Consider the following 19,580-nt stretch of genomic DNA (forward strand, 5'->3'; position numbering starts at 1 on the left):
TTTAGGTACATACGAAAGGGAAGTGATGTCCCCTTTGCAAGCAAAACTTATGCTTTCAGTTTCTCTCCCTTTTATGACAGTCAATGCAGCAGGAAGCTGAGGCCTGTTTTTTCTCATCGTGCCAACAAGTGTTAGGCGCTTTTTCAGTAATTCTTCATTAAGCAAGATACTAGAGTACCAGTTATCTGTTATATTTCGTCCAGTTCCTTGAAACCCCTCAGTAAGTCTCAAAACGAAGTCTTTACCTGAATCAGAAACTTGGAGAGGCCCTTCAGGCTGTTTTCCCGCATACACTCCCATTTGAGATGTATACCATGTCCTTGCATCAGGTAATGTCTGTGTTTTTATTCCGTATTTAGCAGGTTTGCTAGGAATATACACCAAAAAGGGGCATTTACCTCTGAAGGGAACCAGCTGTTCGTCAAGTGTGGCATATTCCAAGGCTGTATGCATTTCTGCAGTTTTCGTTGAACAACGTCATTACTTCCCGTATTGCAGCCATTTTATCCAGTTCCTTACGTTGTGCTCATGAAATTATCAAATCTCAAACACCTCATAAGGAACAAAAATCTGTCCAACGACCCAGTAGTGTGAAATATTTCTACTCCTAGTCCCTGTGAAGAAAACAGATCTTGTAAATTCATTTTAGTTGCTCTACAAGAACCAGCAATTATAAGTAGTCCAATGAAAGAGCGTATTTCTATTACGTCTGTTTTCCGGCATCTATTTTTGTTCTTGTAGAAGGCCTCAATACGATCAATATAAAGGTTGGTGCACTCTACTATTGAGCAAATTATTTCCTCATTTATGGGAACATCAAAGCATTCTACAGCAGTCTTTAGCAATTAGTTTGGTACGAGGAAGCTGAGTTACTATATTTTGCTTCCTTGTTCTGATATTATTAGGCTTAGGTGTAGTCATCCATTTAGTTACATTGTCTTTACCAAGCATAAACTTCTCCGGTGTTGTTGGAAAGGAGGAAGCCGTATCTTCACTAGCATAGTCATCAGATTGATCACTTGCAGTTGCATGATTGCTTTCTTCGCACTGTTCTTCGTTATTGTCATCAGAATCTTCAAACTCTGGTATCTCACGGTCATCTTCTTTAGAAACTTCCTCCAACAACCTAAGACATTTTTGCTCCTCCTGATGTACACTGCTCAACACAGAAAGTCGCACCGCTAGGTAGGTGGGGAGTTATCAGCACCCCAGCGTTTAAAACGTGCTGTGTACAGTGTTGCGTACTTTTAAAAACACGAACAATGGTTTCGCAACAATGTGAATCCCTTTGAACAAAGGTAAAAAGGTGCTGGACAGAGTGACCAACATGCTTCAGTAAACTGTCACCTGTGGTGCAGTGAACACCTCACAACCCCAGGTAAAGGGGTAGGTTTTACTTCCTACAAAATTTATTCTTAGTAATCCATTTGCCACGCATAGTACCTTTCAGTGGCCATTTATTGAGAGCTGTTGATTTGGTCGAGCTTTCACTCGCGATTTCTCGTTTTATTGCCCTCTACTCACAGCACCTTAACGCCCAATGCCGTATTGAAATGATAGCACGGCCTGTCTACAATTTTACTGGTTTTATGTGACAAGTAGGCTTGAAAAAATAATTGCATTTCATGCACGTTATTCATTGTGTGTGTTTATTGTGAACACGACTGTAAATACATGGCCAATAATTCACTGTTTTGTCTTCATGTCCAATTTTCTCACATGTAACTTTGTTTCGGTGAGCGGAGGTTGTGCACCAAACTGTCAATTCCACTTCCAAGCGTCTGTCTCGTACCACTTACCTTTCATAATCTTTCCTTCGAGTTCTCGATAAAGTACACACTGTTGTGCACTTAAGTTTTTGCAGCATTGTCGCTTTCCATATTTTTATATTGTTGTATGCTGAACTTTAAAATAAAATCTGACGTTTTTATATTCTTAGCAAATGTTTATTGATTGTGTGTTATTCATGAACTAAACATCGTGATACTTCAGCTAAATCGTATTGTTAAGAAATATGCAGTTTAAGATGGGGGTGTAATTTCAAAAACACTGAAGCCTATGTTAAAATACAGAAACATTGTCTCTGTCTTGCAGTCGCACTGCTCGGATTAATTTTTTTCTTATTTAAGACAATGCCCGATACGTCAAAATGCGATCCGACAAGCAGTCAGTAAGAAAGATAAAATCCAGATGAATTCGCACACATAAGGACTGTGTTCTGGTGACCTTAGGAATCTACAAACATGGCCACATGGAGCCACCACAGATCCGTGCACATTTGAGCTTAAAGGTGCATACCTTTTACGTTTTCCATCAAACGAGGGCAATGAATGGAAGTGCCTCAAGATACAGTATCTTTACGTAACAAGCAATGTTACTGGAGGCGAATACTTCCAGTGTTAACTTTCATCAAAACGACAACCAGTGGAAAATGTATATGTTACGTTCTGTTAAAGACAGGGGAATTTTTCTATTGGCATCAGCTTTAATGCTGAAATCCATCAAGCAGTTATCGCAATTTATCCTGATATTATTTACTAATTTCCGCTTTTACTAGACGCAGATAGCTTTTAAAAATAATTGCTCTCATCTACAATATCGATTTCCATTAGTTCAGTCATGAGGTTCCTCAGGTTCTTGGAAGACTTTCTGGGATGCCTAAGGAGTATCTTCTCTTCAACAAAATAAAAATTCTTAAATAAAACTTTCTATGTATTCTGTGTGTATTAACTATAAACCATCAACAAAGAGAACGTAAGTTGTGTTTGAGGTATGTAAGAGAGTGAGTTGTACCTGTTCCTCTTATGCAGTAGATTTACTGGGAGCACAAAACTTTACGCCGCTTAAGGAGCACCATGTATCCCACATAACTGATTTTAATACACCTGTATATGGAACTTCTGCTATGCTAAACACCCCACTTCTTAAATGTCTCTTGGAACAGTCCATCGTTACTTCCTTATAGGGTCGAATTCTGTGAAACTTGTGGAACTCCTCATGCTTTGGACGAGACATTTTAAGAGCAAATCAAGTTTAATTTGCAACAAGGCATGGGTAGACCACTGCGAGGTACAAAAAGGGTTACATGCAAGTAATAAATTGGTTTTAGCGACTTACAGCCGCTGGTAGTTGAGGTGGTGATGAACCAGTGCCGACAATGTTATGATACTGAGTTTACCGCAAACCGCCCCATTCCTTTAAACTGTCGCGCTATTCATTTGCAAGGAAACATCTACGTGATCACTATTCAGTGGTAACATGTCACAGACATAATCCCCTAATGACAATGAGTGATGAATGTAACATGTAAAGAACTTTGTAATAGATGGGGGCTCGAAGTCATTCTCACAAGATGGGCATGGGAAACGCTTCCTTTAGTCTGCTATATGATCCCTGTTTTGAACTTTTCAAGAGAGATTATTTACATGTTCAAGAGCATGAAAGAAAAAGCCTTTACATGGGACAGAACTCAAAACAAAGTTTTTTTTGTGGAAATTGTTTCGTTACAGCAACTGTCACAGCCAGTGACGAAGGAACAAACAAGAAGCAGGGCATAAAAGTGTCGTAAGCTGCCTGCCTTCGAAGTATTGTTATCCCCTGCACTAGTGAAGTACTTTAGGAAACAAATGAACTTCCTGAGTCTTACTTTTCTCTTTTTCCATCACGTTTCCCCTCTCGCAGCGTTGCAATGTGTAGAATTTCCCACAGAAATACATCTCTTACGGCTTTTTTGTTGGACCTTAATAAATATAACCTGTACCATTGATAATTCCTTAACGCTGGACGAAATCCAAATGAATGGTCTACTCGCATTCGTCGTTCAGTACTGCGTAATGCCTGCGACTGTCACAAACTTCTCTTTAAGGTGCAAATTTTCGGACGTATTGACGTTCTTTGAAGGTCTGTGGATTTGTGTGTGCTAGCAATTTAATCCCTACAGACTTCAGATAGCATTACGTAAAAAAAAAAAAAAAAAAAAAAAAAAAAAAAAAAAGTACAAACCCGTCAAACATAGGATGGAAACAATAGTATGCAGGTATTACTTCAGTCTACTGTAGATTCCAGGTTTACTAGATCTGCGCACATTTACGATTTTTCTTTTTAAAAAACGATTTATTCATAACGATTCTATGAAAGAATGTTGAAAACGGTATTCTTATGCATAGTTCCCGAAATAATGATACCTAGAAGAGATTCAACACAATTTTGAAAATAAAAATGAGTTTGAATTTTTTATTTGCTTTTAACTAGAAATTTGTTACTACGATCCATCCAGTCAGAAAGATACTGCTCGTATTCATGATTGCCTTAAGTAGATAGAGTCAATGTCCACATAAATAACTTCAATTTCGCAGTTGTTAGGTGTAGGACGTAAGTATCTTACTTATAGACTCCCACTGCCTTTAAACTTCAGACTTTTATTCAAAGATTTTACACTAACACACTTCTTCAGTAACTCCAGATTTCTACAGTACACATATCCACAATTTTTTCCGTTTCTGCTTGCGTTTCTCAGGTGGACGACATTTGCTTTCAATTTATCTGATGGACCAGTTTCCATCATAACCTAAAAACGCAAATAACTTACACTGTATTTCCTCTATTTCTTGTACTGTTATCACTGGTATGCAGACTTCTGCTGAATCTGTCTAGTACAAAAACTTATTTGCAACGAATGTAGGTTATCCCTACAGCCGTTCAGGAACGAAAAGAAACCTTAATAAAAAATCGAGTTGCACAACGACCATCAACTGTAAGATATTTGGTTGCAAAACGGCGTACACAATTAATACAAACGCCTAAATGTGTGGACGTAGCACTAATGCAACTTACTGATTTGTGTATAGATCTCTCTATATCGAAGGACAGGGTTTGTACACTATAAAGTTTGTTTGCAAACGAAACCGCAAAATACACGAAATTATATGGGCAATAAAAACTTGGTTAAATTTAATTTCAGCTGATTTCGTACACGTCACTCTTCGATGTGGCTTATGGTTGCCTCTAAATTGTCATCAGATTCTAGATTCTGATTGTTTTGAACGAGCTCAGCAGCCTGCCGATACCTGGTAAACGGGCCTGCCCTTCATGTACGCAACACACACACACAAACCATAGGCTCCCTTCCGCGCGCTACGCCATCCACTTTAAGTCCGTCCCGGGCTGCGCATGGCTGTCCGCTATCGACCCGCCCGGCGACGACTCCCGCGCCACACCCTGGTTGAAAAGTTTGCGCAGGGGTTCCCCTCCCAGCCTGGTAACACCCACTGCACGTACTACGCCACAATAGCTAGCCTGTCTCGACAAGTAAGCGATATCGCGTATCAACGTAGTCTGCATTACGGCATTAACATTTACACCGTCACGTTATTGCGAAGGGATGGAGGGAAGAAAGAAAAACGAAATATACAAAACTGCCCTCTTTTGACATCTTTATGACTTAACTGTTACTTAAGTAAAAGAACTTACCAGAACGCTAGCCTCTTCAGCCGCAACGACAATTAATGTTCAAATACACTCCCAATATGGGAATGCAAGCTTTACAGGAATGCTGACTATCTCGGCTAATCTTGTCGATGAAGTCAATAGTTACCAGCAGAAGATCGTGCTCTCGATTTAATGAAATTTTGTTCCTGTCAGCATAAAACAGTTAAAATACTTGGAACCACATTTGTAAGCGGGCTGCAGAGGTTACTGCCAGAAGGTAAACAAAGGCAGCCACGAACCTGCCCAGGATCTGAAGTTCGGGAGGAGGAGGGGGAGGAGGAGGAGGGGGGGGGGGAGGGGGGGTAGGTCAGATGTGAGCAGCCCGACGACAAACCCAATTTTGCGATGGCTGGCATAGAAGTTTCTGATACACTTAATACTAGTCAGTATCCTGTGAGAGTAGTTTCATATTTCTTCATACTGGTATCATACATACATACTTTCGAGAATAAGGACACCCAGACCTGCAGGCAAGTGCCACCTCCCCCTCCTCTTCCCAGCTATCTGGGATACGAAAAAGGAACAGTGTTGTGTGTGCTTTTCGAGAAAATTTAGAAGCAAGTTTTACGCAGATGTTTCATGAGGTCGTAAGTGGAACTTTGGTGGCTACTTACAAACCACTATTCGTCTTCCACAATGTTAAAAGTACTCCGTGCCCCCAGGTCTAAGCCACTCTCCCCGTGAATTGCCACGTCGTCACCCTCGGCCGGGTACTCAGCGGACGAGATACGGAGGACAAAAAGCGTCAGTGACATCCTTGAAATGGTTGTTGCAGCACCTAAAGTGTTGGACTTTAGTGAAAAATATTATGACTGAAGGGCACACATCATTAATAAAAAGATGACTAAGCTAGAAGCTACAGTCACAGACATCCCGTGATAAAATGACTACTATCACACAACTTTCATTCAGTATCTTTACCACTGCAGGACGTCAAACCTCACTCCGTTCAGTACCCACTTCCATGTTTGACACTACCCCTTAACACACAACTTTCTCGACTGAGAAGTCACCAGTGTGTCAGATCGACACAGCAGTTTATACACGACAGATGCTGTACGTTAAGGCAAGGGATCTGCCCTGAATTTGGAGCCCCGATACAGGCTCTGTTTAAAGTTTCTGCAATTCTTGTGAGCAAACACACGACCGAACTTTTATCAAAAGTGAGTATATTTTGACCTCTAAAACAACTGTGCTGCCACATTTTTTTATCTATGTAAAAATTCAAGTACTTTCAAATCAACTATATTGCACTCTTTTTAATGTCACTTTTTGCCAGATATTGTTAAGATATCTTGTGTATTATGAACTAAAGTACTTTTGAAAGGGAAAGAGTAAACAAACTCTCACAGATTAAACCAGAATCTACCCATCCCATTCTGGTGCATGACATGTCAAATGTTTTTCAAGCCATTCTCATTCAGGACACTGCAAAATCTAAGAAAACTGTGATTTCTGGTCTATTTTAGTCAATTCCAGGCTTGTTCTCTGTTCCTAACAGGAGTCAACCCTGGCTGTAATCCTTGCAAAAATTACTTCTTTTTGTGAAGTTCTCCACTCCTAGACATGAAAGTTGACTACCGAAGTATTTGAATCTCTCTCACACACACGCACTCACTCACTCACACCCTTGTAGCTCAAAACTACACACTTTCTAGGTACGGTATGGCAGTCTTATCAACATTAAGGGATGACTAACAGGTTACTACGATACAAGTATAAATCTCTGTTGATTACTATGACATTTTATTCTTAGAATAAATTAATTATATTCAAAAGTATTGCAACTGTTGCTATAAATATAAACATTAGTTATATAAATTATATATCAATCCATTAAGAATATAAAATAAATATGACAAGATATACAATCATTTTACAAAATTGGGTTGGCTTCTGAAATTCAAATATTTGATGTGTTCAGGGGGGGGCAATCACTAAATCTAGCGTGCAGTACATTGGAAACATGCAGTCTTTATATTTTGTTACATACTTTATAATCTTTAATGAGATTTACTTACAAATTACTTAGTACATTTGCAATTCCTTTTGTATCGTACAGCTATTGTTCTTATATTTATACAGCTACCTAACAGCAAGAAAGCATTGAGTGTTGAAGACTTTATAACTGCATTTCCATTACAAACATTTCGGATTTTAAAAATATTTCCATTGCAGTTTTATTTATTTTAGAGGGCACTCCTGTTGTAGTTAATGTACGGAATGAATACATAGGCAGTAGCAGCTGGCATCGAGAAATCGTCTACAGCATTAAATCGAGCTGCAAAATTTTAGCTCGGCAAACATTTCGTTAACCACAGAGCCTTACATAATTTCTTTCCAATATACAGCTTCGTATTTTAATCTTGTCAGATAAATCATAGCACATACCAATTCTAAAAGCAAGTGACATACGTTACCTGACCTACTACTATAGTACCTACACATTCCTTCTCAATTAGTGCTTCTGGGAAAGCAAAAATTTTGAGAAATCATCACGAATTGTTTCGTTCTGCTGCTGTATTTTGAGAATGAACTTTTACACAAAATGTAAAAATATGGAAGCTTAATGTTACCACTTCAAGCTCACTGTACACTTCCAGTGAAAGAGCTAAATTAGAGAAACTTTTTCCCAGTGCATGAACTGCAGAACGTTTTGCAACTTGCTCAGACAACTGGCCAAGTTTATTTGTGCTGCTTTCATCAGAATGAAAGTTTAAAATACAATGTGAAAATACACCGAAGATTAGTTCCTCTAAAGAATGATTCAACAGGAGTTAAGAACAACAGGACATTCCAGGAATTACAAGGGAAAGAAAATAACAGATCCAATTACAAATACAATTTATTTTCTAGAGAATCAATCCTACTGAATATTTCTTCACAATTCTGAAAATAAAATATCAGCAAACATGAAAAATTAACATACAGTATCTTTTTAAGTACTCTTTTTTTACCCAAAAAGGAGGTAATATGTTGAACTTCAAAATACATTTGTTCAAAGATTATCTTACGCACATTAAAACATGTATAATAAAAATATATGTGAAGAATTTTGCATGGAACTATCTAGGTATTAGGCTGAGTATATTTCTTTCTCTTCGGGTATAAACATATCTCAAATGAACAAACCTATTTTACAATTTTTTAATTATTTTTCATTAAATACATAAAACTCTTGTTTGTAAAATACATGAAACACACAACCCTGATAGTTCTGGATTTGAGTTTTAAAAAGGGAAAATACTTGATGTTTTTTTATTATACTGAGCACATTAGGGAATATTATTTAACTCTTCAATGTGGTAATAGATATATTTAATATTATGAGAGAATGCATCAATCTAGATGTGATGAGTGTAAATATATATTTATTTATTAAGTATGAAGACAATCACATCATTCTCAAAACGCACAATAATACAACCAAGTATCAAGTTTCCACCTTCAATCTGTAACATCCAAGTTTGTATTCTGTGAATGTACATTTGTATTAAAGTAATTTTGAAAGTAGGTTATAACGAGTTTGTGAAATTAAAACTGAGGGAGCAGAGGGACAGAAATCATCTCTCCCAGCCGAATAACAGATTGAAGGAAGAAATCACTATCCTCAGATAAATATTATTCACCATAGAATTTTAAGAGATAAAACAATGCCAGGCTTGGGATACACTTATAATAATATATTACTTTGTTTTGGCACCCGATTCATTTTTAGAATCTGTGGCTGAGAATGTACGGCAGAACTGCCACATGCATACCATTTACATAAAATACTTTCAATATGTTTCACAAAAATAACAAAAATACAAAAGACTTCCAGTTCACACAATCCCAAACCCAACTTTAATATCTCATTTATATCTCATATATATATAAAACAAGACTGAAAATGCGATAATTTTAGCTATAAAAAAACTGGTCTCTAGAATCCATAATTATATTAAATCTGAACAAGCAAACTTGCCACAACAATGCACCTCAGAACACATAAGCTTTTGCTTTATAGTAGTTTCTTTTCCAATCTAATATATTATATATAATCTATCAGCACTTTTTACAACCGTGACATGGAGACTGGGAGAAATCAGCACAATGCACGGAACTGACAAACGTGGGAAAAAAGGATGAGTAAGGAATTCTCGTAACATTTAAGGAATTATTGCAGTGTATGCTTCAAAGTTTCTAGATTTCAGCATATCAGTTCACAGCATACAAGTACTTTATTGTTCAAAAGAATTTGGAGGCTTCTTTTTAGATTTCTGAACAAAACTAGAAACTCTCGTTACCAAAAAATCTGGGATAGTGCAAAATTTTAACATCTATAACTATTCTCCACGATTATAAAAGTCTCCCAACTACTGTATTCAATTTCTTCAAATGGCATTTAAGCAGAAAATAACCGACCCATCTTTGCTGTTGGCGCATTTTAAAAATATTTTATCTAGAAAGTCTTATTGAGAGAAGATGACTGCACAACATTCACTCAGCAATGCGAGGAATAATCTCTTAAGTCCACAAACACTGGCAATTTCACATTTTCATCTTATTCCTCAGGAAAATAAACACATAATCAGTCTTTCCAATCACAGTGAAGCTTTGATATGGGTCTATCTTAATGCAAAGGAAATTATTGAATTCAAATGCCTAGATTGGCTCCAAGGTAAGCAGAGTTGACCTGTATTTCAAAATATCTTATTTTAGGAATTTAGCTCTTCATAGAATGAGTGTCACACTGTCCAGGGAGGGGAAGTCATTGGGGTAATAAATGCTTTATTCTCTGTAACCAAAGTTGTCTCATTTCAGCAAATCCACAACCTCTAACATTTCCATGGCAAAAATGTGTCAATTTCATTCTGCCAACAGCAAGGTGGTCTTCAATTTCCTGACCCCTGTTATAAGGCAGCTATACAAATACAGGATTCCCCGTGGACCTTGTGTTTATAAAAACTTGGCTGTGGGCATTTGCTAACTTTTGTGGGTCAACATAAGTCTTATGTCTGGAATGATGGTTTGATATAATAAGGTTTACACGAAATTCAAATTAACACACAGGTTTCAATACTAAATCACCTTAATATACTATTTTTGGCATGCAGCATAGATTGAAATATTCTTGAAACATGAAATATATATTAAAATGAAAAAATATGGAAAACAATATTTTAAAATTGTATAAAAGAGAAAATACATATATTTTCAACTGTTATAATTATTTTCCATTTCGAAAACTACATTCCGGTCAAGATTCTTTAAACACAAGATCTACAACTACAATGTACTGTATATGAAAACAGTCTATGACGCATTCATACAATGACAACACACGCGCCCACATACACTCTCCAAACATTCACTAAATATTATAATGCTGAGCAGGTTTCATCTTTGATAACTCTCACATGCCAGCAAACAAACCAACAGCCCTCACTATGTAATTATTGCTTTCAGAGATAGAAAAATGTTACTTTTTAAATATATATCAATTTTGCAAGGCAAGAACCCACAATGCTGCCGATTCCTGGTTATATGGGCAGTAGGTATGAATGCTGGCACATTCGGTAGCAAGTTAACAAAAACATCAGACGTCTATAAGAATTGTTATATTAGTAAATGTCATTTTTGTGCCTCCAGGTTTGGGAAACACAGTATTAACATTTCTTTGAAGATTTTCTTTTATTTAAATATATTATATATAATTAGGCCTGGACCTTTACACAAATAATGACAACAATGCTAAAAGTTGACACCTCAATCAGTCAAAGCTATTTATTCTTATTCCCCTCCTCACAATAACGGGGCCCAAGAATACGAAAATTGTCTAATACCTTGTGACTAACTTTATTTCATGGGGGATGCAAATTGGATAGCAAACTCTAGTATTTAAATAAATTTTACTTGCACGAACAGCTGTTCTGACGTTCATTTATTGCGTGAAAAGTAGTAATGATTTTCATCTATTTTAAAGGAAAGAAAATAGCATGTACATAATTGGGCCTGAAAATTTAAAGAAAGTCCACAGGTCATTATAACCCTTCATAAATAAAAAGGAACAATTTAATAACAAAAAATTCAAACCCTGACTTTCATGAAAATTCTTAACTAAAAAACCTGTTTGGTATTAAACAATGAAATGAGGGTTTACCTCTGGGAAGACAAAAATAGTTCCTTTCATATTTAAAAAAACTTAAAATTCAATACTAGATGGGCACCACAGTCTCATCAAATTAAACTATTATTTCACTCTGGCCCTTCTCATTTTGAGCAGACTAACATAAAAAATAACTCTCCAGTGTCTATATTTCTCTTTCTAGCTATGTCATTATATAATATATAGTAGTATAATATATATATGTATTTAGGATCATAATAAAATAGAAAAACACTACCACTACTATTCTCAATGTATTATTACATATTGTGCAAACTCATGAAGGGGGAGAAATAACAGTATACCATTCTGCAATTTTTCCTAATTCCATATCTACAAAATGCATAATTCTCGCTAAGATTTTTCTCCTCAAAAGTTGTTTGGGGGGGGAGGGGGGGAAATGCAAACTCTCGCCTCTTTTCTCCTTTGGAGATCTAACACCTATCCCTCTCACTTCCAAGTTTAAAGTAAACAGTGTAAACTCCGCAAATAGTGCAGCCGATATCGGCACATTCTTTGCAGTAATGGCATACACTCGAGAAAAAGTAAAAGCTTTATGAAGCAGGTGCCCGACCTTCAAAAAATTACCAGGGGCTGAACAGTGCACACACGGTCATACATCTGACCTCAACCCTCTGTTTCCAAGTGACGAGCTTAGCAATTTCCTCGTTTACCCCCGAACTGAGTTTTACCTATTTTCATATTTAGAAGAACACGTGAAAAACTACAATACGCATAAAAAAATAAAAATTTATTTATTTAATTACAATGAGAAGAAAAATAAAAATAAAGATCTTGTACATTTCCTACAGTGGATTTTCAGCTTCCACAAAAAATCTCAACACATGACAGTACAAACTACATTTAGCAGAGAACATAATATACAATATAATCTTCTCTTGTGAACAATAATAGTAATAAAAAACAAATACTGAACATTTGTGAGGCACATTGCACTCGGGAGGAGATACAGGCAAAGTGAGGAGGTAGGAGTGCAGGCAGTAGTGTACGTATAGGAGAAGGGACAGCTCCGCCAACAACGAAAATAGTACTCACGACCGAGCTGCTGTACCTTCGGACTCCCTTTCAGATATTTGGCAAAATTATAATGTGCAGCGGAAACTAAATATCTGACAGCAAAGGCTACACACCGATAGGAATGCAATTGATGCGCTCCCACCTCACCATCCCGGCCTCTCCAGAGTGCTAATAATCATCAAAATTCCACACTAACACTTACAGATCGGCAAAGTAGATATCTTCCGAAGGACACATCAGCTTTCTTCTTCTGCAACCACCTCTTTCTGAATTTGCATTCCGCCCTCAGAAACGCCATCTCCATTCACCCCGCTTCGACGAGCCGACACACACACACACACACACACACACACACACACACACACACACAGCATACATCCTTTACACATAATACAAAAATCTAATCTCGTTAAAATATTTTTAATACTCTTAAAATGTGTGATATATCGATATTTATATATATATATATATAATATAGACAATCTGCTAGAAATGCCGACCCCCCGGCGGACTTTTCCCGACGCAGGTGGCGGGATCGGCGAATCCCGGGGGTGGGAAAATTGGGCGGGAAGGGTCCTTTCGGGCGGGTTGTCAGTGCCGGGAGCGAGGTGGAGGAAGCCGGGAAGCGGACGTACACATTCAAAAAAGAAAAAATTTAAACACACAAACTATAACTCAACATAAGATATAGATTTAAATATTTCTCTCGTTCGTTGTACGAAAGGTTGTGTGTGTGAGTGTGGCCGGGCCAAGCAGAGCCGAGCCGAAGGCCGGGGAGGAGCGGCTGTGGCGACTTATGAAAAAATGCGGATGGCCTGCGCCACTGGCAGCTGACACGCCGGGCAGAGCGCATCTCCACGCTCACACACGTGTGACGCGCAGTCCAGGCAAAACAAGTTGTGACCGCACGGCACCAGTGCCGCATCCACCTCGCGCTCCGCACACACCACACAGTCGCGCCGTCCACTCTGCCCACCTCCGCCACCTGTGGCAGTCGTCACTGCGGTGGACACGATGGCACCTACACCACCTCCGGTGGTAGAGGTCACGGGTGGCAGCACTTGACCGCCGTTACCTCCACCGGCAGAGTCGGGAGACACAGACGTAGCAGGTGAAGGCCGCCCCGCCAGCCCCGTCGTGCCGTAAGACCAGATGGATGTAGGCGCCGTTTCGAAGGACGGCGAATCGCCCAAACCCTCGTCTCGCTCGAGGCTACCACCTCCACTGCCGCTGCCACCCACCGATCCCGTGCTGCCACCCCCGGCACTGCCTCCGACTGAGCCGGCACTGCTACCCCATATGGACACCAGGTCTCCTAGACGACCGCCGCCACCTCCACTGCTGGAAGAGCTAGAGCTGGAACATGACGAGAAAGCACCAGAGGACGAGGAACTGCCCACTGAAGAAGCCGACCCACCGGGAAGGACTCCACCGCCCCCGACACTGATGCCGGCACCACCTCCGACGCCAATGCCACCACCGCCAATTCCATTTGCCGGCCCGTGGAAGCCGCCCAGGCCCGACGCATCTGCACCGCCGTCAAGGTAGTTGAAGAGCGAGCCGAGGCCAGATTTATACAGCGAGGCGAGCAGGTCTGGCGAATCGTCCACCAGAGAGCCTACAGAAACACCGCCGACACCGGCGAGTGCACCGTGCCCACCGCCGACACCACCTCCGACGCCTACAGCTGCTCCGGCAGCGCCACCAGTGCGCATCGCAATGTGTGCCTCTATTTCCCGACGTGCCGTTTCCACGCTGTCTGGCAGCCCCGTAACTTCAAAGACGGGCTCTTTGTCTCTAGATGGTGTCACGATGTATGTGTGCGTCTGATGCTGGATACGCTTGATTGTGGCACCTTTGGGGCCCACCACCAGGCCCACAACACGGTATGGCACACGAACCTGTTCAAAGAGACAGAGAGCACCTTAAATGAGTGAGACTGTGGAGCTTATTTGTGGTATCCTTATGCTTTACAGGAAAGATGTTAACTCTTGCCTCCCTACAGTGAAGCAGGTTTCTTACTGTGTAATTAATAGCATATTGTATATTCTGATAAAAGTTTTTTATAATAACTGATTTAACTTTGTTATTATCATCCTGCATGCAAATTATGACATATTTGTTACATAAGGTACATATTTGTGAACAAATGATGCAAACTAATTATGCGTGTCCCCCAACATGCAGATGCGCGACACACACACACACACACACACACACACACACACACACACACACACACACACACACACTACCTTTTAGGAAGATGACACTGCAGAAAACTAGTATCAAAGTTATCAATATAAATATAAATGTATTCATTATACAATATGTGGCCCAGATGTCAGCATTAGGTAAACTTGTGCAATGTATGGCAACTGACCGAAATTATGAAATCAATCAAAAATCAAAGGCTGAGATGAATCAAAATTAATGTGACTCATTTTTGCTCTGTATGTTTACAGTACATGAGCCACTGGAGATGACGAAATTAGACATGAGGGACAATCCTAATGCAGCTTCCAAGAATTTTATGTTTGACTGAACTCTTGAAATCTTTCAATGCAGTAACAAGCTGCTTTGCTATGTTATGTCTTAATATGATGAATATGATGCATTTTAAGTCTACAAATCTAGCAATAGCATTTACTAGCAATAAGCTTTTGCTAGTGGAACTTCACTGGTTTCCATCATCACGGAGCACAGTCAACAAATGCCATTTCTTTTGCCACAACCATTTTTCTTGTATTGGATCTTTTAAATGTTGTTGTTGTATCTGAATGTTCTTGGCAGAGGAAATGATTCACATTAGGGATAATGCGTAATGGTCTACTGCAACAGTGTTAGATACATTTACTGGCCGTGCTGTACAAAGACAACCACATCTCAGAATGACATCAAACTTTAACAGCATATTATTCACACAGGGAAACTGTGCTTGGCAGGGGCAGTGGGAATTTGACCAACACATGGTAATGTAAGCAGGTGGATATGCACACGAACAGATAGGCAGCACACAGCTGTTCCTCAGTTTGCATCCCAGATGCCTACTTGACTGATTGTATGAAGGATCACATGCTACCGGTAACGCTCTTAAAAGAATGGCGACTGTGTGCCACTAACCCTGCAAAAAATTCCAACACTCAAAGGTATGAAAGTAAGAGGCATTGACTGTAGTCTGAGGGTCTGAAGAAAATTATCACAAAAAACTGAGAGAATGTTTTTTTGAAGTGCTATGTGGAAAAGGGAGGAAAGCAATTGATCTGATGTCTGGCGAAGATGTAGCCAGAGAACTGCAGAAACAGACAAGTGGTGCAAACGAGCTGTACACAGGTAATTGCCCGAACACTGGACATGCCTGTGAGCAAGATGCATAAAATCCTACAGAACATCCTGTACTGCTATCCATACAGAATCACTCCTGTTCAGGAGTTGCTTCGTGCTGACCTTCCACCAAAAACAAGTGGTCGCTCTGGAAGCATTGTACATTATACTTTTTAAAAAAAAAAAAAAAAAAAAAAACAGAGAGGAGGAATATCTCTTGAACTACAACAATTCGAGACAGCGTACTGTGCACACAGTCACAACAGTTCAGAAGAGTTGCCAGCTTGTTGGGACACTACTGATTAACAGCCCATACAGCCCCAACACAGTGCTGCCATATTTCTATCCAGAGGATTCGCCTGCACAGTACACAGTTTAAAGCAGTACTTGGAAAAAAAAAGTGGTTTAATGATAACCTCCAGCAGTTTCATAAATTCCCCATTTTTGTACAAAAGAGATAATAGTACACTAAATCAAGCGAACCTACAGATTTAGTGTACTATTTATTACACAGCAATAATTTTCATTTACCAAGATTTGGAACAGATGATATTACCATTACAGAAAGTGGAGGCAGAGAGAGAGAGAGAGAGAGAGAGAGAGAGAGAGAGAGAGAGAGAGAGAGAGAGAGAGAGAGGAGTGGTCCTCACCTGTATAGTGACATGCCCAGGCACAGCAGCAGGGGGTCCTGGGGGTGCAGAGCCAGACCCACCCCCACCGCCCCCAAGATTACTCTTGCGCGAAGCACGAATCTGCGAGAAGTGTTCTGCTGCAGACAGGATCTCCCTCTTTGCTTTGGCCACATCCTCCTTGCGGCCAGTCACAACAAACACCGGTTCTTCGCCCCTCACGGGTGTCTTGATGTAAGTGTTCGTCTTGGCCCGCAGTGCCTTGATCTTGCACCCTGCACATACAGAACAACACAATCCTTCAAGCATCAGCTCTAACAACTTCCTGCTAAAATTGATATCGCTAAATATATCTACAGAATATTCGGAAGTGTCACCTAAATATAGCCAAGTGTACAAAACTGCTGAGAAGAAATTTTTTACCTTTACTTTTGATATGTATATGTGGAACCGCGCACTCAGCATGTTTCACGTAATATTCATACTTAGTTCATAATAAGCATAATGTTTTAAGACTCAGCTGATGGGACATTTCATTTCAGGTAACTGCCAATAAGGTATGTTAAGGCTATGCCAAACATCTTCAATTCACCATCTTTAAATTCAACAACCACTTCTAGTTTATATGTTCACAAAATGCACTGAGGTGACAAGACTCACGGGACAGCAATACGCGTATGCAGGTGGCAGTAGTACTATGCACACACGGTATAACAGCAGTGCAATGGCAGAGCTGTAATTTGTACTCTGGTGGTTCACGAGAAAAGCCCTCCAACACTGTTATGGCTGCACGATAGGAATTAACAGACTTTTAATGCGGAATGGTGGTCAGAGGTAGATACATCTGACATTACATTTTGGAAATCATTAGAGAATTCAATATTCTGAGATCCACAGCGTAGTGCGCCGAGACTACCAAATTTCAGGAATTAGTAGTGGCCAACAGTCTTCACGTAACAGAGCACTGGCGTTAGCCTAGATTTGTCGGTGGTAAGACACGCAACATTACATGAAATAACAGCAGAAATCAATTTTGGGAAATGTTACGAACATAACCACGACTGCAGTTGAATCCTACATGGAAAACTGTGGCCCGGCATACGAGTCCCAACATCAATTGGCAAGAGCTCGAAGTAGGGCTTAAGTGTGGTGTAGATCCCACGAGACCATGATCCAAGTTGTCAACAAGCCACTGTGAAGCTGATGGTGGCTCCATAATGGTTTGGTCCATGTTTACATGGAATCTACTGAGTCCAGTGGTCCAACTGAACCAATCATTGACTAGAAATGGTTAGGTTCAGGTAGTAGCAGACCTTTCTCAGCCTTTCGTGGACTTCATGTTCTCAAACAACGATGGAATTTTTATGGATGACAATTCACCATTTCACTGGGACCCAGTTGTTCATCAATGGTTTAAAGACCATGCTGGACAACTGGAGTGAACGGTTTGGCCACCCTGATCACCTGACGTGAACACCACTGAACATTTATGGGACGTAATCTAGAGGTCAGTTTGTGTAAAAAATACTGCACTGGCCACACTCTCACATTTACAGACGGCTGCAAAGGCAGAATGGCTCTGTATTTCTGAAGGGGACTTCCAACACCTTGTTGAGACCATGCCACGTCAAGTTGCTGCACTATGTCGGACAAAATGAGATCGAACGTAGTATTCAGAGGTACCCCATTACTTGTCACCTCAGGGTATAATCCATGATGTTGACAGATGTGAAGTAAGTATCATACGGTGAATGATTCGAAGATGTTTGTTGAGGGCAACTGCAAACAGACTGCTGACTGATATTACTCTCAAGACACTGCAGTGCAGTATCTGCCTTGCTAACCACAGATGTTGGATGAACACTTCATTTACTTTTCACGCATCTGTCAATAGCATCATCAAGTGAACGGAACTCTGTACATAGTTGAGAACTAGCTGTCAAACATGTGAATATGAACGAGCGATAGATGTTGCATGAAACAAGACAATTGCTTCAGGATTAGCACATTAGATAATGCTCCAACAAGACAAAAATCAGTATGACAAAACGGATCTTATATTGTTTCTGAGGACAATCTTTCTATCAGTAACACAATTTTCCTTAGGCAAAATAAACTATTTTATTGATGCCTTGAGTGTTGAAGTTTGGGTACTTCACTGTATTTGCCAAAATAAATGCATTTTTGGAATGTATTCTAGATGGCCAGAATTACACTTCGTAATGAGCACAACGTAATTGCAATGTACCTCAAACTACTTTGGGTATGGCACAGTATACCTAGTCTTCAATGCAGAAAATTATATATAATACGGAAACTCCCCCACACCTGCTGCCAATCCAACACAGGTACTCAGTCTAAAGGCAAAACCCGCGAACGACCAGAAATTGAGCATAGTAAAGACAGAAACGGGAAGTTCCTCCACTAATGAGTTTATGACCTTTACCGCTCAGTGCAGCACCAAAATCTATCCCTCTGTTTGAAATAAATGCACTACCTTTAAATTTTTCGTTACTGATTTTATAGTGTTGCACGGATATTCAAAGTGCTGGTGTGGGATTTTAATAACTTAGTCAAAGCAAATCGGAGTATGCAAATCTGACTGAAGCCACATTTTCCACATTGTACAACACTTGTACATCCAAGCAATGCGGTATCAAATGCTGCACTTACTGAATTTTCAAAGATGACATTGCCACACCGATGTCATAACCTATCTTCAACAGAGCATCGTACTTCAGTGGTGTGTTCGTATTATTCGTTTGAACTTTACTTTGAACCTTTGATTGTAATGCCACACCTGCACTTTGAAGACTGAATGGTTATACCACACAACCACGTCAGTAGAAAAAATTTTGTTCCGATTAATTTGAAGCAGGATGAAATATAGGGAGTACAAACAGCATCGAAATGTGTGTTTTGGTCCTATTATATCGATATTTTGTTTCTCT

At 39.7% G+C, this 19,580-nt stretch overlaps 1 protein-coding gene across 1 annotated transcript in view; it reads right to left on the minus strand.

Moving 5' to 3' along the window:
* Positions 1 to 7,273: 7,273 nt before the first annotated feature.
* LOC124804812 (RNA-binding protein MEX3B) overlaps positions 7,274 to 19,580 on the minus strand; it is a 136,950-nt gene continuing 124,643 nt past the window's right edge. The window contains exons 2-3 of the mRNA XM_047265151.1: positions 16,651 to 16,904; positions 7,274 to 14,577 (exon numbers count right to left, since the gene is read on the minus strand). Of these exons, the coding sequence (XP_047121107.1) occupies positions 13,471 to 14,577; positions 16,651 to 16,904 (1,361 nt within the window). The 3' untranslated portion in view covers positions 7,274 to 13,470. The remainder of the gene's footprint in view (positions 14,578 to 16,650; positions 16,905 to 19,580) is intronic.

The sequence above is a fragment of the Schistocerca piceifrons genome, chromosome 7 (assembly GCF_021461385.2).
Source record: "Schistocerca piceifrons isolate TAMUIC-IGC-003096 chromosome 7, iqSchPice1.1, whole genome shotgun sequence".
NCBI classification, from domain to species: Eukaryota; Metazoa; Arthropoda; class Insecta; order Orthoptera; family Acrididae; genus Schistocerca; species Schistocerca piceifrons.